Raw genomic sequence first — 27,651 nt, 5'->3', positions numbered from 1 at the left:
ACTTCCTTTAAAAGTGAAATATATCATTGATAATCAGAAGGGAAAAAATACTTCAATAAACATTCTGAAGCCTATTATCCCGATCCTAACGCCCTCAGACAAAACATTCTTTGCTTTCAAAGGGAGCTGTATTAGGCTCAAGGACTGCAGGACTGAGTCTTCGAGTAGGAAATCCTGGCCTCTAAAAAAAAGGCTTTGGTTACAGAATAAACACGATGGGTAGCTCTCAGACCTCTTATTTTGGCGGGGGGCAAGGAGGCAAGGGTGCTTATGCTAAAGATAGAAACTTCCAACATCAGAGACTTAGGGGTAACTTTCATATACGGGGGTGCCCCCTTTCTGTTATTTACCCTCTGATTTATCAATATTCTGTTCAGTGGCTGTATTCTACTGGCCAGAAATTCACTGAAATTTAAATAGATTTATGTACTATGCACAAATTTACATATGGTTGTCTTTAAGGTTTATTCTTATTCAAGTCAATGTTTAAACAGTTATTTTATACAAAATTTAATAATTTAGACTACGAAGCAATTTAAATACTTAAATTCCCTCAAAAAGACATTTTGTACATACATACATGATGTACACGTATGAAAATGGTGGTCAAAAGAATTTTTTGGCAGCTGCTTCTTGCTGAGTCCTACGGAAAAAGAGAACAAAAACAAAACAAAAAAACAAACTGAAAGAAGTTCTATACACTTTACATTGGAATGAAACAGGATTGCATAAAATTAAAAATGCCTTTTGAAGTATGAAATACATGAAGATAAACATATGTCCTACACGTGTATTCCCATGTGAACTGAAATAGACTAGACATAATATTTGCTTTGTATGAACCTAATTTTATAGGTATTGAAAGTTCTATTATGGACCTTGATAACTTTATTGAATATCTCAAGTTAAATAAATACAGAAAAATGTTGGGTCAAATTTTAGAGACTTACCTATACATGATATAACCAATGAATAACACCGTTTGTACCACTACAAATACAACAAAGTGCACCGTAGATAGACACGATGGAAATGGCGGTAGTTCTGGACATTTCAGTCTTTCATTTGCTGGCTATAAGGCAAAGAACTTTCTATTACAATTAGTCAAATCAGTATTTTAGAAAAGGAAATAAATGTGAAATCTTTATAAAACTCATGACTTACTGTATAAACTCAAGTATTTTCATTAATTCATCTCATAATTGCCTTCCACCCTCTTAACTTTCACCACCAAACTTTTTGAAAGAGCAGGCAACGTGGGAAGGCCTCCACTCTTTCTCTGTCCTGTCACTAACTCATTGCTGTCTGGCTTCTACCTTCATCACAGTGACAATGATTTTGGTGTCCTTGAAGGTCACAGGTCACCAGTTCCCTCGACACTCCCAGTTTATACTTGCTGTACTAGAGCAATTATTAATAGCAGCACCCTCACTCTCAAGTGTTCTATTTCACACAATTACACAGTTGCCCCACCAGTGAACTACCTGACAGAAATAATGGCCTTTTCTCAGCTCTCATCCGCCCCAATCTCCTAACATTCAACATCACTAATTAGTATCTTGGAAAACGTTTCTTTTCCTATTTCCATGATTATTCATTTTATTACAAGCAAGTAATTAAATACCAGGGACAGAGATTTCATCAAGGTATCCAGACAGAATGGCTTCTAAGGTTAGTTGTTCTCAATATGCTCACACCTATGGGACAAAGGTCTTCACTATGTATTGATATATACTACCCACAGCATCAACTTGGCCGTTGCAACAAAGGCAAAAGTTGGGGGGAAATAAACTCAAATAGAACTAAGGGAATAGATGACAATGCTTTGGATGGGAGGTAAAATGGTCAATAAGAAAACTATTAAGCTATATTTGAAAAACTGGAAGGGAAGAGGCAAACGCTACAAACATTTGTGAATTTTATAAGGGTTTTCAAAGCCAGTAAATAAGTTAGGAAGAAACTTAAAAGTTCCAGGGATCTGTCTTCTAAATAATATCTCCTATGCATGTTAAACTTCAAAAATATGCTACCTATTTTTAATATTTATTGCCTATCTCCAAAAATGTAGATGGGACTTACACTCCAAAAAAGACCTAATAAAGTAAATAAAACTTTAAGAAATGAACCAAGTAATACAGGAAAGTAGCTGGAAACAAACAAAAATCTTGCCTAAAGAAAGCTGCTATCTGTCAGCCAGTTTTAGATCTGCACTTCCTGAACAGCCTAGACAGAGAAATATGAATTACCTGGTGCCCGTCTGTCTAACAAATGGGTGTGTCGAGAGACATTTACCTTGTTCAGAGCCGTTTAAAGGTGTCATTACTGATAACAAGAGACATGTTTTTAAAAGAGAACTTATAGAAAAGAACCTAGAACAAAAAAAGTCTGAGATTGTGATGACTCCACTAACTGGAATAGCAATTTATTTTTTAAAAAATTCTATTCAATAGGCTATGGAAGCATGATATGGAACACGTAGACATTCGAATCATACGGAGTAATTCTACCTTGAATATTAAGAAGGAGCACTGGCATTAATTTAAAAGTTAAAATATTTTCAGTGGAATATGTGGTTTTCCTTTCCAAAAGAAGACTGTGATACTCATAAACTAGAAGAAAAAAGAGCTTACCATATTTCGCTGCACTAAGCTATCTATGTCCCGCTTCACTATGTGGAGGTGCTCTTTGATGTCATTGAAGTGCTGGGTTGTCTCATAAACGCCCCCTGCAGATCCAGGATGCTGTATGCCACTGACCAGTCTGACAGTTTCACTCACGGAATTCCTGAAATAGAAAATCCTTTTACAATGGAATCACTAGAAAGGTGATTTTTACAGTCAGAGATTTCAAATGGTTAGATATATTTCTAAACCCAATGCATCAGATCATTTTAAAAAAAAAACAAAGAAAAAAACCCCAGAAACAAAATAAGTATTTTAAAAAATTGTCTTCAAGATTAGAAAATAGTTTATAAAAACTAGATTATGCCTTTATCTTTTACTAAAGGTTGTCTAACCACAGAGAATAATACTAAATAATTTGTGTTAAAAACAATATTATAAATGGCTTGAATAACATAATGGATGATACTCTTAATGAGCTTAAATCTTTCTAAGTGTTTAATGTTGTGCAGTAAAGGATTAACCCATCAGGCCTGGGCTGCCCAAACCCCGCACATTCCAAAGGTTTTCAGACCCGGCCCATGACTAGCCCCTGGGAGATAATCTCTATGCCCCTGGAATATCCTGCCTGTTAAGAGTGTCTCTGTCTACCTGGGGCCTTGGGCCAGGCCAACAATATGATTTATGTTTGTTTGCCTGGGGCCTTAGGCTGCAGTACCAGTCTGACCTCTAGGGGGACTGAAGATTGAGCAGTTAAGGTCAGTCATGTGGGTGCTCCATGCCTATGTGACTGACCCCTAATTAAAAAAAACCCCGAAACCAAGGCTTGGGTGAACTTCCTTGGTTGGCAACACTCCGCACATGTTGTCACGCATCACTGCTGAGAGGAATAAACACTGTCCATGTGACTCCACTGGGAGGGGACAACTGAAAGTTTGTGCCTGGTTTCTCCTTAACTCCACTGTGTGCACCTTCTTTCTTTGCTGATTTTATTATATATCCTTTCATTGCAATAAACCATGACTGTGAGTACAGCAGCTTTTCTGAGTTCAGTAAGCACTTCTAGAAGACCACAGAATCTAGAGGCGGTCTCAGGGACTCGTAAGACAAATGTATCAATAATTCAATTTCTCTTTACAGTTCTATCAGATATCCCGTATATACAAACCTAGTGCTTCAACCAGAAACCAACTAAAGAACATCTATCTGTTTCAGATATGAAGGAAAAACTGGTTGTTTGGCATACTGAGCAATGGTGTGGTAATCTCCACCATGGTATCTTTTTTGAAGGGTAATTCTGACTTTATACATTTTACCTTACACTCTGACTTCAGAATATAATCCCCATGTAAGATGTGATTCCACTATTCAGATGTAAGATAAAGAGCTCTACCACTGAGTACGCCCTTTGGATATGAGTCTGTAAGCATGATAGTGTAAGAGACTACAATTTTTTTTTTTTAAATAATGGCAGAAATGTAACAGGGCTATTTATTAAGAAAGAAAGGAACATATCTGAATTTCAGTTTACCTGAAAGTATTACTACTCCCTTTCACCTGTCTTGGTCCTGATTTCCCTGAGAACAACCTTCACATAAAGCCTCTGTGTCTGGGATGCTTCTTCTAGTCCTGGCCCTTCCCTCCAAGAGGGAGGGTCTAAAATGGAAGGGCCAGTTCAAACTGTTGCCTTTCCTCTATACTTTCCTCTCCGTGAGGCTTCCTTGTCAAATGCAACCATTCCCTAAACATCACACATACTTTTCTCCTTTGTATCTGTATACAGTCAGCCCTCCTTTTCTGTGGTTTCCACATCCACGGATTCAACCAACCATAGATCAAAAATATTCAGAAAAAAAATTTCCAGAAACTTCTCAAAAGCAAAACTTGAATTTGCCACACAGACAACTATTTACATTGTACTTACAGCTATTTACATAGCAATATGTTATATGAGGTATTATAGGAAATCAAGAGATGGTTTAAAGTATACAGGAGGTTATAAGCAAATACTATACCATTTTATATAAGGAAACTGAGTACCCCTGGATTTTGGTATCTGCAGGGCCCTGGAACCAATCCCATGGATATGAAGGGAATACTGTATATGGGTTTTCTCCCTCATAGAGCATAAGCTACGCGAGAACAGTAATGTCTCTGATTTTCTGACAGCCTTCAACAGTTACAGTGCAATTTGGATGAATGAATAAATAAGTTATCTACCTTATTTCCTTGAAGTAAAATTTGGTTTAAAAAGTATCAATAAAAGTTGGACTTCCCTGGTGGGTCAGTGGTTAAGAATCCGCCTGTCAATGCAGGGGACATGGGTTCAAGCCCTGGTCTGGGAAGATCCCACATGCCGCGGAGTAACTAAGCCCGTGCGCCACAACTACTGAGCCTGCACACTAGAGCCTGCGAGCCACAACTACTGAGCCCATGCGCCACAGCTACTGAAGCCCGCACGCCTACAGCCTGTGCTCCGCAACAAGAAAAGCCACCGCAATGACAAGCCTGCGCATCGCAACAAAGAGTAGCCCCCGCTCCCTGCAGCTAGAGAAAGCCCATGCGCAGCAACGAAGACCCAACACAGTCAAAAACAAATAAATAAATTTATCAATAAAAGCTTTGCTAGAAGAAAACAACAAAGAAAAGGAACTCAAATATTAAAATTACTTAGTAGGTCAGGCTGAATGTTAAGTATAATAAAAAATCTTCAAAAATTCTACTTGAGTTACACGAGCAATGAAGAGTTAAAAATTTGCTACAAAATAGCTCAAGTGCTTTCTGAATAAATGACATCTGTTGATTAAAACTTCTTTGAATGGCATACATGCTCAAGGAAATTCACGTGAGTCTAAGCTTTTCCACTTAAACCCAAATTAAGAATTATATTCTACTATCTCTAAAATACTTACCAAGAATAAAGCATCCCAGAATATACAACCTTCTCACATATCTGCATTTTAAAATATTGCTTCCCAGAGCATGAACTTGCTTATATATACATAAATGTCTTTTGAATACACAAAGACTGAGTCATCATTCATTCATTTGCCTGTTGATTCTGCTAATGTTTATTTGCTACATGTTACGAGCCAGGCAATTTTTAGGGATATAAACTGTGCAAGAAAAATATAATTCCTGCCCTGCTGAGACTAATAGACTAGCAGGAGAGCAATGTGATAGAGGCACATCTAGAGTTCTATGAAGAAAGATGCATTTAACTTAGCTGGGCACCCACTGCTGAATGTTAAAGGATAAAGGAGGGTTCTGTGAGGATGGGATTGTGACGGAAGGAGGGCATATGTAGCTTAGGGAATAGGTCAAGTGAAGAGGGCTGGATAGAACACCAGAGAAAAAATACCTTTTAAGGAATAATGGAAGGATGACCAACAAATGAAGAAAACTAAGAAGCAGCAGAGGCCGAGAACATCAAGAGTAAGTGGTATGCCAGAAGCCTTGGGAAAAAAAATGTCTCAAGATAGAGGGGGTGGGAAAGGTGTCAATTTCTACAGAAAGTCCAGCAGGATGAGGACTGAAAGGTACTCATTACAGGGCACCACTGACTGCAGAAAGAACAGTTTGGTGCTTTCAGGACAAATTACAGTGGTTTGGAAACGAAGACAGGCAGTTTGGTCTACTTTTTTAGAAACTCACTAAAAAGGAAGGAAAAAGAGAAGCAATAGTAAAAATAATAGAAAGTGTCAATTAAAGGTTTTGTTTTGATTAGTTTTCAATAATGGAAGAGCAAGCCCTTTTGTATGAGGTGTAAGTTAAAGGTAGAAGACAGAGAAAGGATCACTAAAGAGCAAGGGTCAGAGAAGTAGAAAGAACGGGATCCAGGGCTAAGGACTAGCCTGGACAACAGCTGTGCAGATGGAGACAAGTCTGGGGAGGGAGGGTGCAGCACAAAAGAGGAGGTGAAGGAGGAGACAATGTCATCTCCCAGGGAGAATGTCAATGGCAGGCTGAGTTATGGGGCCTGAAGAGAGTGGTGAAGATACAGAATGAATAAAGATCACTGAATAGCTTAAATATTATATTACAGGGACAGGCTGAAGGTACAGAAGATGATAATTAGGAGCAAGATCCCAGAAGAATATGTGAAAATATTCATGTGAAAATGCCTAGCACAGTACCCAGAATGCAATAGGTATTCAAAAAATCTGGTAAAGGTAAATATGAAATGCTAAATGCTGTCTGCTCACCAAAAAGAACTTATTAAAAAAATTACAACCAATTAATAACACAGCCAACACATACAAATAGCAAAGTTCAAAGAACATTAGTAACTCTGTCCACTGAAAAGGCCCAGAAGCAATGACAATCCAGTAGCATTAAGCACGACACTGTCCTTAAATACCATTTCTTACTAAAAGACCAGGGCTCCAAAGAAAAATGCCTTTCACACGTGTGGGACAGAAATGTACAAGAGAAACCTGGAAAGTCTTACACCTGAAAGGAAGGAAGCTACCAAAGACTACTGGGGTTGCATCAAAAGGATGCAGAAGCTAACCTGTAGGGACAGCTAGCGCCCAAAGACGAAACAATCTGAACATCAATTATAAAGACTAATGTAAAACAGCAAAACATGTTAAACTCCACGAGTTGAAAAACAATCAAACAAACATCACCTCTCACTATCTCATCATTTAACCTTCGTCACTGCCAGGGGACCAACTCGTTATTCTAAAAAAATGATAAAAAAGAATCAAGTATTTATCCTGCCTTTCCTGAACTATTTCAGGATAACAAGTAAGTAATCAGAGAAATTCTTTTTACATGGAGAGGGAATTTTAGAATAAGAGTGTCATCCTTCTTCAACCTCTAATGAAATGATGGATTTAGGCTACGGCCATCACTGGCTAAAACTTAGGCTGATGGAGGCACTTTATAATGAATGGCTCAGGCTGACAAAATCTGGTTATTAGTAACTGCTGGACTGGGTGATGGGGATCTGAGAGAAGGCCCTTATATTAGCCTCAACTTTTTTGTATGTTTAAAATTTTCTATAATTAAATAAAAATTGGCAAGGACTTATGGTATGCTAAAAATAGCACCTGAGAGTAGAGATAATGAGTACTAGTTCTGTTTTCATACCATCTTTTATCATTCAGAGCCTTTTCCCCTCTTTCTGTAAACTGCAGACAACTGAACTACATGCTTCTGCTAAAAAAAATTCTATGATCCCCTAAGAGCGTGAAAATCCATGAAGACACAAACCACCCTTTCTATGAAAGGCAAATATTTCCTATCTCTTTGCATTTTTTTCTGAAGCTTATTCAGAAGAAAAAGCTTTAGAGGACAAATTCAGAAATTTGAGTTCAGCTTTTACATTAACTTATTGCACGCATGACATTTGTCCTTCATTAACAAGGGGGAATTTACATGGATTGCTAGCTACCCTAAGTAAGTGTTTGCATGGATGGCTAGGCTTTGCTAACCACTAACTGAATCTTAAGATGTTCTAGTATTACTCTTAAGTAAAGCAAGCACAAAACAGTATCTAAAGCATGCTACCATTTACATCAGAAAGAAGGAGATCTAAGAAAATACACATGTGGAGAAGAAATAGAGGAAGAACAAACCAGAAATTAATGGGATGAGTTACCAACAGGGGGTGGATGGGAAAGAGCTAGAAAGAAGGAGAGAATGGATGGAAGTGGGGCAGCAGTGATGAAGAGGAAGTGATACCTCAATGAATATATTCCGGCCCCTAGAACCACAGCATTCACATACCCTTCATATACCCAAAATATAAACAATTAAAATCAACCAGGACGTAGGAGAAATGCAAACACTAACAAAAAACCTAACTGTATTATAAATGAATATCATAACCATACTGAAGAGAGTAGGGAAGAAGAGAACTAAACTAACTACCTGGAAAATAGTGTCTGGACTAGATACTGTAAGGCTAGAGGCAAAAGGAGCTTTACATAAATCATAAATCCATCACTATATGTGTTTCTCATAGGGATATGGCTTAATAATTTGAAACCACTTTATGTATACTTTATGCACACACTAAAACTATACCAATAAGTAAATACATTATAGATAAGAACCAGGTTTCTCCCTTTTGGAGAAACAATTTTCAAATAGGGAAAGGAGGAAGGCTAAAATCAGCCCTTCAGTTTTCAGTTCAGTCCAGTCCAACCAAAGTATCTGTATAATCTCGTGGTATACAAATGTAGAGTAAGGGATTCAAAAATATGTGTATATGTGTGATTAGTATACATTCACATATTCCCTAGACCTGCCCACTGAGAGGGCCTAGAAGCAATGGCACCCCAGTAGTAATGAGTATACCTAGTGCCCAGATCTTGGTTTCTAAATACTTTTCTCCAATAAAAGGAACCAGGGCTCACTGAGAAGTGGTTGATTCTAGAGCTGGGGCACAGAAAATACAAGATGAGCTTGAAACATATTACAGTACCAGAAAGTAAAGAAATATTTTAAAAAGATGGGGGTTTGTTGAAAGAACACAGAAGCCAACCTGAAGGAGTTCCTAACGACCAGAGCTGGAACAATTTGAACAACAAAATAAATAATGATAGTACAGGATTATAACCCACAGAATAAATAATCCATGAGTCCACACTGATATAAGTAGATTAAATAAATAAATGGGGGAGAAGGAGGAGTGGTCCTTATAGAATGCCAGTAAGTAGATATAGAAGGAATTATGGAAATAGAAAAACCAGCATTTGGTAAACACCACATTCTTGTTTCAGATAAAACATCAAGGGATGCTAAAATTAGTGAGCCAAAGGTTAAAGTGAAACAGGATATTTACAAAGACTCAAAGTATCTTTCCCCAAATATTTATTAACCACCAAGGGAAGGATAGTAACTTTAAAGTAGAGAAACCGGGAAGAAACAACAATATCCAAGTGATCACAGCCAACATCATCAGTTATAAGACATACCAACATCATGAACATGATGCACTGTTGTATTCTTGTCAAAAATGCAGAACCTCCATCCAATCATGAGTAAATACCAGACAAACCCAAACTGAGGAACCAAATTGGTCCAATGAATTAATCAATGTTCTTGAAAATTGCCATGGTCATGAAAGACAAGGAAATATGAACTATTTCAGACTGCAGAAGTCAAGAGAAATAACTAAATGCAACGTGCAATACTGGATAGGATCTTAGAACGAAAAAGGCACTGGTAGAAAACTGGTGAAATTTGAGTAGATCATTAGTTTAGTTAATAGTACTGTACCAATGTTAATTTCTCCATTCTGACAATTGTACTGTGGTTATGTAAGATGTTAACATCAGGGGGAAGATAAGTGAGGGATACATGGGATATATGAGGGATATGTCCTTATTTTTTCTTGCAATGTCTAAAGTCTAAAATTAGATCAAAATATTTTTTTAAATGTTATATTGATTTGGTCTGTTTCTAAAACAGTTTAACTATTCAGTTAACATCATAAATATTTTAATCATGAGTTTAAAAAACTTACAGATTTTTTAAAAAGTGCCAAACAGTACAACTGAAAGAAATACAAATTTGCAGTTACAAGTTAGGCTGCCTGTAATCTCTAGGTGTTAAATGTTATCACCTTCTGTTTAACCTCATTCGGTTTAATTTTCCAGTCCTAAAGAACTCACCTTAACATTCTAGTTTGTCAAGGGCTGTACTGGCTGGGGCAGTGCCCTAATGTATTAGCTTATGACATGTGACATGTCGGCTGTTTCTCTGCTTCAGGTGTTGAATGCTAATTATCTGATAAGTGAATCCTTTTCAAAAACCTATCATTCAATGTTCCAAGGACACAGTGTCTCCTCTCTGCAGCAACCCTTTGCCCAGGCTCTCTTAGGGTACAACACAGGATGAAAAAGAGGGAGTCACACATAGCATATTTCCTTCAAAATGGTTTCATTCCATCAAAAAGAAGTTCCGGCATCAGGTATGTTTGTTCTACAGACCTGTAATACTATGCATGCTTATTCCTCCAGTTATTTATCCTAGGATTGTTATGTATTACCCATATTCTTTTTATATTTTAGAAATGCACAAATGCTGTCAAACAACTGTGACAAAACCTTTTTTTTTTTTTTTTTTTAAGATGCTAAAGCATCTTTTTCTTTTCTAGCTTGGAACAAATAAAAAAATTTAGACAGGTTTCCTAAATATCAAAAGTCCCCGTATACTTTACATTCCCCTATTCAGAAAATAATCTAGAACGTGATTCTTACTCATGCTGCAGTCTTACAACAACAATGTGCTTGCATATCTAGAGAAGTCATGAATTTAGGGTAAAGGTATCACGCAATACTCAGACATTACTGTTGTATACTTACTTCATTTCATTTACTTGTCTCAGAATCTCATGCTGAGTGTTCACAACAGTATCCAGTTCTTGTTGAGTGGTCTGGAGAAAAAAACAAAAGATGACCACCCAGCTCAATAATCCCCGTTCTACAGAACATACAGCTTTTCTTTTCTACCTCTCCGCCACCAAAGGCTAATAACTAAGGCATATCTGCATATTTTCAAAGCTCACCTGTCCACGCTGCCCTGGGATTCCTGCTCCTCTTTTAGAGATCTCCTCCGTCAAGGAAGAGACATACCTTCTCTGTTCATCAAGAATCATATCTAACTGTCGGTTCAGCTGCTTGATTTCAAGATGAATACGATTCTGTCCTTCAAAGATTTGTCTCAGCTCACGATCTCCTACACTCTCAAATAATTCATCCGCTGAAATGGAAATTACAAATCAAAATTATTAGAATCACCTACACATAGTTTTCAAATTACTGTAAGTGACCAAAGCACTAACATATACTAGAATAAGAACATCATCAACACAGTGTTATGATCTTCCCACAGTGTTAAACATGCATGTAATTAATTCAATCGTGATTAAATTACTAATTGTTTTCACCATCTCTGGTGGTTGAATACTTATTATAAATTAGGTCTGAATTTTTTCACCTAAAAATTATTTTGTCTTTTAAATAGACTGTGTGATTCTATTTACAGGGGCAGGCAGAGCTAATCTAATTGGTTGCCTCTGGAAGGGGGTTGACTTGAAAGAGGTAAGGGAACTTTCTGGGGTGATAAAAATATTCTATATACTGATCTGAGTGATGGTTAAAGGGGTATACACATTTGTCAAAATTCATCAAACTATTTTCTTAAAATTTATGCATTTTACTTACATAAAAGATTAAGAAATGGAGTTGAGAACAGCTGATTTTCCTTTTATTCCTGACCATGCTTAAATCAGATCGTTTCATTAAAACGCTTACTACAATAAGCTTCAGGATATATTCACAAATCATATGCGATGTTTAAAACAAACCCAAGGAAAAAATAAAACTTACCTTTCATTTTCATCTTCATTAAATCTGAATCACACTGCTAATCATTTATATTAACACACTACTTAGTTCAAAAGCTAGCCCAGGCTTTATTAAATATAGCCTTGATCATTTGTGCTCACAGGGAACCGAGATCATAAAAGTTAGCAGATTATATATAGTCCCTCTATTTGGCCTCATCTTGTTTTGTTTTTGACATGTAGCCCATGTAAGTTCTTAATTACATTAGCTTAGACTAATATTTAAAAATTTTCAACCTTTAATGTCCAGAATTCTGTTGAGTAGTAAGAGGAGTCGGTAATTACTTCACGTTACTCTCGCAAGTCTTGATAGTTTTCAAGTGTTAGCTCTGTATTATAAGGTAATTGTGTGTCACTAAAAGGAAAGAAATAAACCTTGGACGATTTCATTCAACAAATATTTACTCAACCAATATTTACTGAGTCTCAACTACTACGTCGGCACCGCTGTTGTTTTTTTAGGCTTAGGGGACACAGAAGTAGACACAGCAAACAAAGACCCCTGCGCTCACAGAGCTTACACTCCAACGGTTCACTGTCTACATCATCCAGGTACTCCCGACTGCACACTTCACTAAGCGATACTCTTCCCGGTAAAAACATCAATCTCCGAGCCCTTTAAAGACTGAAGATTTGTTTAAAGATTATTTCTCGAAATTACTTGGAATGTGCCAGATCACAGAGCGAAGATAAAATGAATGAAGTGCCGGGTGACACATAAGCGCCACAGCTATTGCTGCAGCGGAGGACAGCTCTGCTCCAACTCACCAGGCTGCCCTTGAAGGTCAGGGTGGTCCTTCTGGAATTCCTCCTTTTTTTTATCCAATTCTTGTTGAAAGTGCTCAAATTCCTCCTGGTACTTTTCTTTTTCTTTCTCAGAAATTTCTTTATCTGGTGTAGGCTTTTTTGGAGTTTAAGAACAGATCATTAAAAAAGTTAAAAAGAAAATAATAAACCTCAGTATATGTTCTTTTTCTCATTTTAACTACTCTACCACTAGGTGAAAGGTTAATTTACTCTTGCTACTAATATTACAACAAAAAATAAAAATAGCCACTACCATTTATTGAGTGCTTGCCAGAGGGCAGTGTCTTTAATGTTTACAACGTTAAGGTGGCCAGTACAAACATCTCAGTTTTACCAGTGAAGAAATGGAGCGTTACAGAGGTTAAGTAACTTGTACCAGGTCATAATGGCAATATCTGGCAGAAACAAGATCCAAACCTAAGTCAGTCTTCTCAAGTTTTCAGCTACGAGGCAGTACCACTAAACTACAGATAAACTTTTGGAAAAAAATGAGTATACTTACCGGCTCTTTCCCAGGCTCAGTCAACTGGAAAGTCAGAAAAGAAAGGACATCATGGTCATCTACAAAGTGAAAAAAAAAAAAATCTGAAAAAGTTCTGTAATAGACTATTTTTATGGTTGTGAATTTACTTTATAGACATCTGTTGCTTTAAAATAATAATCAATAAGGGAAACAACAAAAATTTGCTCTAATTTGGTAAAGGCAACGGTGCTCTGTGAGCTTAGAGACAAAAATTCATCTGACTTATATTAGAACTAGGTTAGAATTCACTTTTTAAAATCCTAAACCAGAACACTTAGCTGTGCTTAACACATGATAGATGTTTAATAAATGTCTGATAAGGGAATGAACAAACAAATGAAGGGTCAAAACAAGTCCAAACTCCTAATTCTGGCAGCAAGATCCTCCTTTATTTTTCCACAAATCTCCTTCATGCGCTGCGTCCCAGTCAAGTGAGACAAAATCCTGTTCTTCAGGTATTTCCTGTTCCTATCTGTCTCTGAACCTTTCTTATAGTACTTATCAGTCCCAGCCTTACGTTCCTGTTTTAACCATGACACTGCTCTGTCCTGGATTACTGGGACAGTCCTGATTTATCTGTGTTCCCCTGGCATTACTAATAGCATCTCCTGTTACTCCCAAAGCATCTCGATTAGAATATGATTACTTTTCTATATATTATTTATATTTGTTTCCCTCATACAGATTTTATTTCACCTAAAATCGTATTAAAAAATCAAATTAGGGGCTTCCCTGGTGGCGCAGTGGTTGAGAGTTCACCTGCCGATGCAGGGGACACGGGTTCGTGCCCCCGTCCGGGAAGATCCCACATGCCGTGGAGCGGCTGGGCCCGTGAGCCATGGCCGCTGAGCCTGCGTGTCCGGAGCCTGTGCTCCGTAATGGGAGAGGCCACAACAGACAGTGAGAGGCCCGCGTACCGCAAAAAAAAAAAAAAAAATCAAATTCATTTCAAGCTGTTTAAGCTAAAAACAGCTAACAGATCAAACCTCATAACATCGAACTACAATACTCATCCTGGCTAGTGTCACATCCACAAAGCAAGACAGATGAATTCCCACTGCAGCAATCTCTTTGCTTTCTGCTACTTTTATGGAGATCTAGATATATAGCCAGATTAAAGAGAAAATTGTAATACCAGAGTGTAGGTTAGGTAACATTAGGAGAAGTCATGCAGTGTTAACAGAGCCCTAGACCCAGGAGCCAGAAATCTAAACCAAGTCCTGCCTGGGTCTGATTTATTGGCCATGTGATCTTTAGAAAGCCCTTTAATCCAAGATTTGGCCAAGTCACCTAAAAATCGGTTAAATATGATCTATCCTTTCTCCTTCCCTCCTTGTTCTATTGTAAGGAAAAATTCACATATTTGAAAATAATAAAAATATTATACAATATGAACACAAGATGGTGTTAACATCCAATGATAAGTTCATTTATCACCACTCATGGAAAAAAAAGGGTAAGTACGTCTTCTTTAAAGTTTAGCCCCCAATAATATTTCCTCAGGCTACCAAATTCATTTAAATGTGCTGTGACAGCTCTCAGGATCCTAAAACACTTGGCAGTTAACCTTTTAAATGTCTCCTTCACTATAAAATATCACACCCAAACTGACAGTCTAATTTACATAATTGCACACAGCCCCAGCCAACTGTAAACCTACAGAAAGTAGAGGATCAGCAGTCCCAAGAGACCCAAAGGACTGGCACCCCAGATCATGGAAGGTTACAACCAGTCTTAAAAGGTTAAAAGCAAACAACGCTACCCATCTCCAAAATACATTATTCCCAATAAAATTCAATTCACAACCTTTCAATATTAAAAGATACCAAGATTTTACCTGCAAGACCTCCAGTTGCAGCAGATATTCCAAAATGGCCCTGTGCAGGGATAATCATATTTTCCACTTTGGTGCAAAATTCATAATCATTTTTGTCTGGTGTGAAGCCATTATTGATCATTACCTAGAAAGACAAACTGTAGCTATAGCTTTTACAAAGATTTTGTAAAATGAATTTCAAGCAGTCAGTTTATGACTATTTGATCTTTATATTTGGTCTAATAACCAACAAAAAGCTATGAGCTTCAAATCATTATGCTGTATACCTTAAACTTACAGTGTCGTATGTCAATTACATCTCAATAAAATTGGAAGAAAAAATGAAAATAAAAAAAATTTAAAAGCTGTAATCCCTTGTCCATTAAATAAACTCACTTATTTGGGATCATTATACAATGAGATAATTCACTTCAGAAAATGGTTTTTGCCCTACTGTGTGTCAAAGGCTTAAAAATAAAAATCTGATAACTTTCCATGAAAATCTTTCTAAAATAGAATGTGCTTCACCTTCTCTAGAGAAGACTTAAGGAACCAACCATGATTACTTTCTCTGAATGGTTCCTACAGAAGAGGGATCAGGCTTCGTCTGAAACTCCAGTGACAGAGCTACAACGAATAAGTTAAATTGACAATTTTTACTATAGCAAGTTGAGAATTAAACAGATTGCCTCAGCAAGTAGTGAACTCTTCTTCCTTAAATTAGGGAGGTGGGCTTCCCTGGTGGCGCAGTGGTTGAGAGTCCACCTGCCGATGCAGGGGACATGGGTTCGTGCCCCAGTCCGGGAAAATCCCACATGCCGCGGAGCGGCTGGGCCCGTGAGCCATGGCCGCTGAGCCTGCGCATCCGGAGCCTGTGCTCCGCAACGGGAGAGGCCACAACAGTGAGAGGCCCACATACTGCCAAAAAAAAAAAAAAAAAATAGGGGGTAACTGGACTGTACTAAGTTAGCAGAGAGTCAGCAAAAGTGACATGTCATATAGACAAAAAAAGGCAGAAAATGAAAAAAACAGAAAGACACATAAGCTTCTACGCTGCAGAATGTATTTTTGAAATAATGACCCTACACGTCTTAAACGAACTTCGGAAATCTAAGCAAGCACAGGAATCCACCTGGCACATGAATATTCTTCTCATGAGCCCAGTCAAGCAGTGATCTGGCCTCTTCAATACCTTCCACTTCTAGCAACCCAACCACTAGCCCCACCCTAAAGAAGAGCCAGCGAGATAGAGTGGAAGCAAAGGGAGTAGGTACACGGCACCAGAGTAAGGGCACTTCTATCATTACCTCCAGATGCAAAGTTTCATTAGTGACACTTAAGACAAAGTCATACAGGTAAAATGTGACAGTACTTGATCCAAATTTTTAGCAAAAGAGTAAGGGACAGGGCAATATGAAGGGTTAATCTCTATATAACGTAGGATGGCAACATGGGAACTCCTACCAATTTTTAAAAAATCACCTGCCATTTATTGACCAATATTAATATTTCTGTTTCCTCTATTCAGTAATGTTCCTATTTGAGTTTATAGCATGTACAACTGATTCTCCTACAGTCTTTCAAATCGCCGATCAGTAAGACATTTGCCTTTGAGAGATAAAAAAAGAAATGTTAAGTTAATCATATTCTAAAATTAATACTAAGAACTTTCAACTCTTCAATATTTTTTCCTTGAGCCCTAAGAAATTGAAAATCCATCAGAAGTATTTACTATCCAGTTCTAATTCTTTAAACAAACAAAAAAAAGGTACAATATATTCACTGCACGATGAGTTTGGAGGAACCTTAGGGCTGTGACTGTACAGGTACAATATATCCACTGATTAATACCAGTAATGCTTCTTTGAGATTACAGATAACATCCCTTATTCATCTTACAGTTTCGACCCGTTGTTAAATACCATGCTTGCAGTATTTAAAATCCTGTTTTGGAATTCCCTGGCGGTCCAGTGGTCAGGACCCCACGCTTCCACTGCTGAGGGCGTGGGTTTGATCCCTGGTCGGGGGAACTAAGATCCTACGTGCCACACGGCGTGGCCAAAAAAAAAAAAAGTGTATAATATCTTGTTTTGACATATTTCCTCCACTAACAGCATTTCTTTTTCCCCTTGCTTTGTTTTTCCCTCCAAAGCTCAAACAACTGGGAGCTAAAGATGTAAGTATATTTAATAAACATTTCTTGAGTACTAAACACGGGCACAGTATTAGGGAGTATGAGGAATGTAGGATATAGTGCCTGCACTGAGATGTGTACAACCATATTGATGAGAAAACACATACAAACCATAATTAACTAGCAAGTCAAGACAACATATTTTAAAGGGCAAATAAGCACCAGAGGGAAAAAAAACACTTAAGAGTTTAAGAGAGACAGATCCTTACGAGCTGATGTTTGGGAAATCTGATGGAAAGAGATCCTGAACTAGTATGTTCCAGAATGAGCACGACTCTGCCAGGCAGAGAGGAAAGGGGAGAGTATTACAGGAAGGGGCAGCAGACGGAGCAAGCACACGAAGGCTAGGACTGTCAAGTCACAACCAGATGTCCTGCCAAGTCTCTCTAAAATGTATTCTTCAGAACACTGGCTCTATAGACATTCACAGATACGAAGTGAAAAGAGAATTCCATGGCCCAGTAAGCCTAAAGAATGAGGGGTTTAATAAAGGTTCTTTATTTCGGGACTTCCCAGCGTCTTTAACGTGCTTGTATGCACAGACCTCCCAATCTTATCTGACCACGGAACCTTTTTTGGGGTTCTGCAGGATTACTGTTTTGCGAACTGCTGGTAGGGCTGACGGCCTCACTGCGTGGGGTCGTGTAGGCAGCCTCCCTGTGATCTGTGTGCTCAGGTGCGTGTCTGTACTCGCCACGGTTGGTATCTGGGTTCTGCCACATGAAGGTAAGCATGACCTACTGATGCCCCTGATGAAACTGTACAGGATGTATAATAATTCCAGCAGAACTCAAATCCAAGTTAGTCATAATAGACTGGACAGTGCCTCTATTCTGAGGTCTCTAAATTAGTTTGGAATTTAAGAGTAAGCCAATACAAAGTTTTCCAAATAACTGTCTTTTTCAGAGTTTATACAAAGGAGTGCAAGGCTGGCTCATGATTTAGGGAAAAGAAAAATGTATACAAGATATTCTTTACTTATAAGCATTATATAACCAGGTACTGATGGTATTGTTAAAAATGCAACGTTCACATGGTATTAGTGACCTTAGTTATTATAACTTAGTTATTATAACTGCCTGCTGGGTATATCCACCTAACCTAAATATTAACCCAAACTCAATTTGTCTACAACTAAACTCCTTACCAACTGTCTGCCTTCCCACTCCTCCCTCAAACACAAAGAAACGTGCTGCTTTTTGGCTAGTTAATGGTAACATTTAGTTGAACACTGGCCAGAAATTCAGGAACTATCTTTGACTCCACAACTATATTCACTCTCCCAGCCCCAAGCCAACTAGTACTAAGTTCTGTAGTCTCCACCTCCTAATCATCTCTTCTTTCCTCTACCCTCGTTCAGACCACAAGTGGAGTCTTGCCGCTAAAATTGTGCTGGGTTCAAATCACAGTTCTGTTACTTATGTGGTAAGACACTGTCCAAGTTACTTAAACTCTCCCATATTCAATTTCCCCATTTATAAAACGGGGATGCCTTCCCCATAGGGCTGTTGGAATAAATGAGAAATATTTGCAAACGATATATCTGACAAGGGGTTAATATCCAAAATATACAAAGAACTCATACAAGTCAACATCAGAAAAGCAAACAACGAGATTAAAAAATGGGCAGAGGATCTGAATAGACACTTGTCCAAAGACATACAGATAGTCAACAGGTACATGAAAAGATGCTCCACATCACTAATCATCAGGGAAGTGCAGACCAAAACCACAATGAGACATCACCTCACATCTGTTCAGAATGGCTATTATCTAAAAGACAACAAATAACAGATGCTGGTGAGGGTGTGGAGAAAAGGGAACCCTTGTGCACTGTTGGCAGAAATGTAAATTGCTACAGCCACTATGGAAAGCAGCATGGAGATTATTTCTCAAAAAATTTAAAACAGAACTACCATAGGATCTAGCAACTCCACTCCAGGGTACTTATCCAAAGAAAATGAAAACACTAATGAGAAAAACTATAGGCACCCCTACGTTCACTGCAGCATTATTTACAACAGCCAACATATGGAAGCAACCTAAGTGCCCACCAACAGATGAATGGATAAAGATGTAGTACATATATACAACAGAATATTCCTCAGCCATAAAAAGATTGAAATCTTGCCATTTGCAACAACATGGATGGACCTAGAGGGTGTTATGCTAAGTGAAGTAAGTCAGACAGAGAAAGACAAGTACTGTATGATTTCACTTATATGTGGAATCTAAAAAACAAATGAACAAACAGAACAAAACAGAGTCATAGACACAGAGCACAAACAGGTGGTTGCCAGAGGGGAGGGAATTGGCAGGGAGGAGAGAAATAGGTGAGAGAGAGTAAGAGGTACAACCTTCCAGTTGCAAAATAAATGAGTCACAGGTATGAAATGTACAGTGTAGGGAAATCAGTCAATAATTATGAAATATCTTTCTATGGTGATAGATAACTGGACTTATCACGGTGGTCATTTTGAAATGTACAGAAATACTGAATCACTGCATTGTATACCAGGAACTAACATAGTGTTATAGGTCAATTTTACTTGAAAAACAAACAAACAAACAAACATATAGCACTGGATTTGTGGACACCAGCAGTAGGGGATGGGGGTGGGAGAATTGGATGAAGACAGTCAAAAGGGATAAACTTCCAGTTATAAGATACATAAGTACTAGGGATGTAATGTACAACATGGTAAGTATAATCAACACTGCCGTCTTACATATGAAAATGGTTAAAAGAGTAAATCCTAAGAGTTCTTATCAGAAGGAAAAAAAAAGTTTGACATTACTATTTTATTTTTTAAATTTTATTTTACATGTGCAGTTTTATTTCAGTTTGGAAATCATGCACGAAATATGATCTAATAAAAAATTCTAATCTAATATAAAAATTCTAACCTAATATAAATTTTTTTTTTCTATTTAATTCTCTATATGAGATGATGGATGTTCATTAAACTTGCTGTGGTCATCATTTCATGATGTATGTAAGTCAAATCGTTATGCTGTATACCTTAAACTTCTACAGCGCTGTAGGTCAATTATATCTCAATAAAACTGGAAGAAAAAAGAAAACGTGAGAAACTGCATGTAGAGTACCAAGTACAGGTCGTGGCTCATTTACAGCAAGAAGGCTAAAATCATCCTATTTTTTGCTCCTTTCACAAATACCATTATAAAAACACTGCTGCCTAAGTCATCTTCCTCAACTGTAAACCTGATCATTTCACATTCCTGCTTAAAACTCTGTAAACTGTTCTTACGGGATAAACTACACAGAGGGCTGCGAGACTTGTTACTGTCAACCTTTCAACCTCACTCTCCAAATCTCCTCTATCCTCCAGCCACACCAACTATTTGCCTTTCCCAAATCTTTTAACAGTCCCGATGCCTGTTTTCTCTGCCTGGAATATGCACTCCATCTAGGAAACTTCTACTTCTCCTTCAAGGTGCAGCTCAACTCTGAGAAACTGTTCCTGACTTTCACCTCTCCAGCCTGACAGAGTTACAGGATTCTAACCTCCTGATCCCTTAAATTTACCACATAGCATACTAACATTACATAAGCATAATGTTACATAATGTCACCTCCATTAGACAAGCTCTTTGGAGAAAATGACCTTTGTCTTATTCATATTTGTGTGGCACACAGCAGAATGCCTAAACATTCACCGACTAAACACAAACCTACTGGCAAATTTGACAACACATGACCACTTACACCGAGCTTTGAAGCCACCTCTGCTCTCTCAGAGTAACACTGATGAGTATGCGAACAATATCCAAATTTAAAATGCATTGAATTTCTATCAAAGATTCAGAATGAGAAGTCATACTAGAATATTGTTCATTTGATTATCTCTAAATGCATGTTACTTACTGTCAATGTTTTCTGGTAATACGTAATCTTTGCCCGGACAGGATAGGGTTTATTACGAAAGTCCCTTTGGCAACTTGCTAAAGCTTGATTAGCACCATCACTATAGTGTGAGGGAAAGGAAGACAAACAAGAAACTTAAAGCTTCTCGATATGTTAAAAACTCACTATTTAAAATGATTAATGTCCAGAAAGGTCAAAACAAAATCAAGTTATGACAAAGCTTGGGATATTTGAAGTTATTTATGCAGAAAACACCAAGGACTCTGGATAACAAAAGGAGCCAACGTTACCACGGCTGCCTGCCGGCAAGGGGAAGGGATACTCTTCCTCTCCACAAGACTAGGGCAGGGTCAGAGTCACATACGGTGCTTTCAACAACGCAGATTCCTAGATCCCACCCTCAATCAGCTGAAGCAGAATCACAAGGGGGAAGCTTGGACCTCTTGTTTAAATATTTCAATGGGTGGTCATGATGAACTACCAGAGTTACAAATCACTAAGGTAGGAAAGTAATTTTTCTTACAGTTCACTGACTGGCTAAAAGGTAATCCCCCCAACAAACATGTGAAAATTAAAAATGTACATACCTGATTCATACACATTATAAATATACTGAACACTCGGAAGTTTTGTAGCCCACTGAGAATCTTTTCAATACAGCAATACAAAGGCTGAATGACATGGCACACATTGCTTAGTCATTAGGTTGGTTAAGGCTCTGAACTTTATTTTTTAAAGATCCCTCTTAATAAAGATGAAAAAACATAACTATTGTTATCACTGAGAGCCAGGAATGTTTTATCAACCTTTAAAGGTACTATTTAATTTCAGGTTAACTACAACACATTTTTATGTTTGAAATCTAGGTGGTCCGCAGAAAGAACTTTAAAACAAAACCAAATTAAGATAAGACCTTTCCACTAAGTTACAAAAATCATCTCAAGGAAAAGAATAATATTACTTCATCTGGAAAATGTTCAGATTTGAAACAATATATTCTATAAGGTTTCTAAAAGGAAGCTGAAATCAGGAATAATGTAAAAAATATACACTTACTTTTGATGGTCATATTGGATTTGTCCATTGTTGCCTATAATCACTACTGCAGGATTATTTTTCTATAAATAAAGAGAATGTATTTGTTTTAAAGTCCTTAGACCAAAGAAGTATAGATCATTCTGTGTGTGCTATAGGTTTTCTTACACCTCTAAAATCCTAGGACACTGTGAGCATGGGACTGGTGTGGGACTTATGGGAGCTCAGTAACAGGAGGACTAACACGGCCTCAGCATTCAAGAAGCTCAACGTTAAAGCTCTCCTTTAAATTGCTAATCATGACCTCGGATAATCAGCGGACAAACTACTAAATGAAACAATGATCATCAGTTTTAGGGCTGCTAAAGCACAAGTTAATGTTTCCAATTCATAAGTACATTTTGCTCTTAACTATTTTAGAGAAATCGGCTGATCAAAAAGTGTGATTAACATATATGAAAACATATCAACATGTGAGCTAGTAGTTATGCACACATTTTCATGAAAACAAACAGTAATAATCTTCTAAACACTAACCACCTACATCTAAATGACTCATGCTGATCCATCAAAATTATTAAGCATAGGGCCTTCCCTGGTGGCACAGTGGTTGAGAGTCCGCCTGCCGATGCAGGGGACATGGGTTCGTGCCCCGGTCCAGGAAGATCCCACATGCCGCGGAGCGGCTGGGCCCGTGAGCCATGGCCACTGAGCCCGCGCATCCGGAGCCTGTGCTCCGCAACGGGAGAGGCCACAACAGTGAGAGGCCCGCGTACCGCAAAAAAAAAAAAAATTATTAAGCATAAACAGGGTGATGGGGAGGTGGGTACTGAAAAGTTCTCAGACCTGAGGTTCCACTGTTACCTCAAGTTGGTAGATGACAAATCATGAACTCCTAGCTTTAAATTTATAAATTCCCAGCTATGTAAAGACTAATCATCACACTTAAAATAGAGTTTGGGGAGTCCTCTACTATTAAACTGACAGAAGTGTTAAATAAGCTATATTGTTCACAGCCTAACTTTGTTAGCAAATATATTAAAATGGGTAACAGTTCTGAAAACAAATATACCTTTCCATCATTGTCAAAAGAATCAAAAAATATTCCAACACCATTCCACATATCAGCTGATCCAAATACAGGACCCTCCAAGCCTTGATTTTCTGTATACCAAATTGCCTGTAAATACATAACACGGGACATTTAGAGACTAGTGGTATATGCATTTATACAAATTTTCCAAGTTAAAGAAATTACCGTACCAGGCCATCAGCTCCAATCCGACCTCTTCCAGTCACTCGAAATGTCACCTCAACTTCCCAGTTCTCAAAGGCTGCTTTTGTCTTTGTCCACACCGATCCTCTTTGGCTTTTTAAAGATGGTGCTATTCGAATTTGATCTGAACTTGGAATAGCATCTAGAATAGAAATCAGGGAAGAAAAGTTTTGTTATAATTAGATAAAACTCAATGAATCACCACCAAACTGTTACATATACCTACTGAGACCTAAGTTTAACTCAGTTACCCGTATGGTAACTTTGTTAGGAAAAAATTTCATGTTGACAGTTTCAGCTTTTAAATTTTAGCGGGTTTTGATACCCCCCTCCTATCTTTGGAAGAGTGCAATATCTCTGCAAAAAAAATTAAAGCTGCAACCAAACACTAAAAATTCAAGGGGCAGCAGGGAGGAAACTACAGCTTGAAAGGCAAATCAACTATTTAATTCTCATGATACTCTTTTTCAAACACCTGAAAAATTTGCATATTTTCTTTTCTAAAACTGTATTTTTTTTTTTTACCAGTTTACAAATGTTAGAAATCTCAAACAGTGTGAAAAGAACATACCACTAGGAATCAAGAGACTTATTCCTAGTCTCAGTTCAGCTGTGTGACTTTGAGCAAATAATTCTCTTACTCTCTCGGGCTCACCATATGTTCACCTGTAAAATGAAGGGGCTGGGCTCAATCACTTATATACACCCTAGAAGTTATATGCAGAATTTTGAGCATATATACATTCTTCTAGGGAGAGGGTCAGTCAACTGAATTTCAAGTCAATAATCAGTTCTTCAGCATCAGGAGATTCTCAGAGAGAACAGTGATCCCCAAAATGATGGCCTGCACCTCCATTCACTTACTAGCTGTTTGATCGTAGGCAAGTTACTCCATTTCTCTAACAACCTCATAGGCATATAAGTGCATATAAATATTTCAATAAATGTTAGCTGTTCCTATTATTGGACTAGATAATTATTAAAGCACCTATGAGGTCTATATTTGGACAATTCTGGCACACCTTTTCAGATATTAACCAGTTCTGACATTCTGACATCCACACTGGGACATAACTGTATTGTTTCTTTACAGGTAGGAAAAATTGACTAAAAGACAAGTTGAGATATTTTAGTAAGTTCAGCCACTATTTGTCACCATGACTTTCAAACACGTAAAGGTTTGGGGCAGTCATCACAGGAAAAGCACTGGATATAGAAATCAGAAGACCTGGATTTGAGTACTATTCTACGGACACTAGGTGACCTCTTCCAAGAACCTTAATCTTTCTGAACATCAGATTTTTTCACCTATAAAACAGATAACACCTGCCTTGCCTACCAAGGATCTAATCAGAGCATGAAGAAGGTGAAAGAGCTCTGAGAGCTATAAAGGCTTACAAATTGCTGTTATCATTTTTGCCCTTATGGACCCAAGGATGTGTACTGACAGTACAAAAGAACATGAGGGTTAAGAAAAAGAAACACCATAGATTTGGTCTTAATTTGGGGATGATGTAAGGGGACACGTTTAACTAAATCTTAAAAATTTCTCTATTAAAAAAATTGTTTTAAATAATGGATCTCAGGGCAAAATGAAAGGGGAAAAAATGATCAGTGGAGTTAAGAAGGCTGTGAGACTGTAAAAATTACAGTGATAATGAAAGCAAGGGATACCCATAAGCAGTGATTCCCAGAGTCAACAGACAGAAAAGTCACTAGCTAAAATTCTAATCTCTTTATTTCAAATTCAATGTAGCCATACAACTTTCATTCACCCAGGTACATTATCTGACATTTCTGCAGCAGAAAAGTTTAGTTGGTTATAGGTTCTGAAAAGAAAGTCAATGTGACTAATTTAAGTAGCTCATTAACATTCCTAATTGGCTGATGTATGTGGTGTGAGCGTGACAAAAAGAACAGCAAGCCAGCAATGGAGAATGACAGAAGCGAAAAAATGTCAACACATTTACCACCAGTACTGAAAAATTCATCATCATTCCAAGAAAAGAAACAAAAATCCCCCAAACCTGTGTTTGGCACACCTGCATCGTCTTTGTGTATTAAAACAATGCTACCTTGATAACAGTTGCCCAGCTACATACCCTTGATGAGTGATCACATAATAAATGTCCGCTGAGTAACAAAATGCACTCTACTTCAAATATTTAATGACTTGGTCATTAAGTCAAATTGAAATTTATGCCTTTTAATTATACATTAATTTCAGTGAAATAGCACTTCCTAAAAGTGTGCTTCCTATTCAGCAACTACTTTCTAGAAATGGAACATTTTGTTTCAAGCACTCGACAATCTAAAACGATGTATACAAACCTTACATAAATGATTGCTTAATAACACATAAAGATGGAATTCAAACTGCCAGTGCTTCTAACCCCAGATAAAGGCATTTGCCACTTGTTTCAAAGGTTGCATCTGATGGTCACTGAACAGAGTTTACAGCATGCCAAGTGCTACGGCTGATTCCTTAGTCAGAGGTGACACATCGGCACTAAAGTAGATACGTTTTCTTTCACATATGTAAATAGCTAGCAAGGCTCTCTTACCCACTAACAGTGCTTAACAGTGCCAAACACATAAAATCAGTAACACATGGCGCACAGGTTATTTCAATTCCCCCCCCCACAAAAACCCCAAAACAGCTGTATATATAATGCTATTCTTAGCCTCAAGTTCTCAGTCAATAACCCCCCTCCCTTCTTCTACTAAATAAAGCAACGAGTGTGACTATTAAATTACCTACTGTGTTAATACAAGAGAAAAGATCAAAGACCACACCAAGTCACTGAGAAAGGCAAACTTAACGTACAGTTCCAAGAGGGTGAGAAGAATGTCCTGTGACATAAAGACTTAAAGATTATTCTAAAGCCAACACATGCCACCTCTAAAGCCGTCAGGGGGCATCGGGTACAAACTGGAGCATTACCCACTGCTAACACCGGAGGAGAAAACGCAGGGGAGGGCCGAGGGGGAGCGGGAAAGAAGGTGGAGGGCTGCCAGACCAGGTCTCAGGTTCGGAGGAGACGTGGCGTTGGGGTGAGACGTGATGCCCAGAAGCGAGCTCAAGTTAGTACCTGGAAGTGCGGGAACTAACGGAAAAACCTCTAACCCAAACGGAAAGAACAGACAACATCAAAGACGGGAGGAGGAAGGTCGGGTGGAGAGAATGTGGGAAAGACTGGGGGGCTGGCGGAGGGAACCTTGCGGACCAGAGCCGGCGTGCAGGCGAGGCTGCTGAGAAAGGTCCCCTCCACCGCGCATACGGGGTGCAGCGGGGAGAAGGTGAAGAGGAGGAGGCTCAAGGCGGGGAGGGGACCCGGGCCCCCCGACCTCTGCCCTGGCTTACTCCCCGCGTGGGCCCAGAAGGGCACGGTCCCGTCGCTCTGCACCAGGTGCGGTCCCTTGAAGCTGTATTTGTACTCGAAACGCCGATGTGGCTGCGCGCCTGGGGTGCCCGTGGCGCCGGCAGCTGCCGGGTGGCCTCCCACGCCGTCGCCCCCGACGAAACGACAGAGCGACAGCAGCAAAGCGCAGAACAGCGGCCGAGCTCCAGTCCGGGAACCTCTTTGCCTGGATCCCGCCATCTTGGATTCTGGGAAACGGGAGGCCGGCGGAAGGAGGAGGGGGCGGGCGCTGCCGCCGGCCAACAGGGCGCTCCATGATTGGCGGAGCCCGGGGGACCCCGAGGGCAAGGGTGAGCTCCGCCCCCAGGCTCCGCTGTCCAGGAGGCTGCTGGACCCAGAGCATCTGTGGGCGGGGCCTGGGGCGGCAGGGTCCGCCCGCTCCTCCTATCCTCTCCCAGGGCGGGAAAGGGACTGCAACATACCCTTCCTACCTGATGTGGAGTGTTGGAGGAGCAGACCCGAAGGCCAGGAGCTTCCTCCTGCCTCTTAACATACTTTAGAATTCTCGAGCCCTGACATGGAAGCCATCTAAGTGTCCATCGACAGGTGAATGGATAAAGAAGATGTTGCACATATAAACAATGGAAAATTATTCAGCCATAGAAAGAAACGAAATCGAGTTATTTGTACTGAGGTGGATGGACCTAGAGACTGTCATACAGAGTGAAGTAAGTCAGAAAGAGAAAAACAAATACCATATGCTA

General features: G+C 38.7%; 1 protein-coding gene across 1 annotated transcript; it reads right to left on the bottom strand.

Moving 5' to 3' along the window:
• Positions 1-448: 448 nt before the first annotated feature.
• On the bottom strand, positions 449-27,150 carry LMAN1 (lectin, mannose binding 1). Its single transcript, XM_029228967.1, has 13 exons — positions 26,890-27,150; positions 23,513-23,667; positions 23,322-23,429; positions 22,271-22,332; positions 21,215-21,314; positions 15,153-15,276; positions 13,295-13,353; positions 12,754-12,886; positions 11,146-11,339; positions 10,943-11,013; positions 2,631-2,784; positions 951-1,072; positions 449-643 (listed from the first exon to the last, which is right to left on the bottom strand). Exons 1-13 carry the CDS (start codon positions 27,125-27,127, stop codon positions 607-609), a joined length of 1,557 nt encoding a protein of 518 aa, XP_029084800.1. The 5' UTR covers positions 27,128-27,150; the 3' UTR covers positions 449-606.
• Positions 27,151-27,651: the final 501 nt, after the last annotated feature.

This window comes from Monodon monoceros, unplaced genomic scaffold (assembly GCF_005190385.1).
Source record: "Monodon monoceros isolate NGI ecotype Baffin Bay Population unplaced genomic scaffold, NGI_Narwhal_1 Super_Scaffold_1, whole genome shotgun sequence".
NCBI lineage: Eukaryota > Metazoa > Chordata > Mammalia > Artiodactyla > Monodontidae > Monodon > Monodon monoceros.
Note: the sequence above shows the minus strand (reverse complement) of the source record. Positions and strands in the feature narration are given on the sequence as shown.

Bases quoted from the DNA above. Each gene is read 5' to 3' on its own strand.
- LMAN1 (XM_029228967.1), bottom strand. From the start codon at position 27,127: ATGGCGGGATCCAGGCAAAGAGGTTCCCGGACTGGAGCTCGGCCGCTG. The intron at 22,333-23,321 runs GTATATTTGTTT...CTTTATTTATAG, and splicing joins CTTTTGACAATGATGGAAAG to AAAAATAATCCTGCAGTAGT. The intron at 21,315-22,270 runs GTAAGTGTATAT...CTCACACTATAG, and splicing joins ATCCAATATGACCATCAAAA to TGATGGTGCTAATCAAGCTT.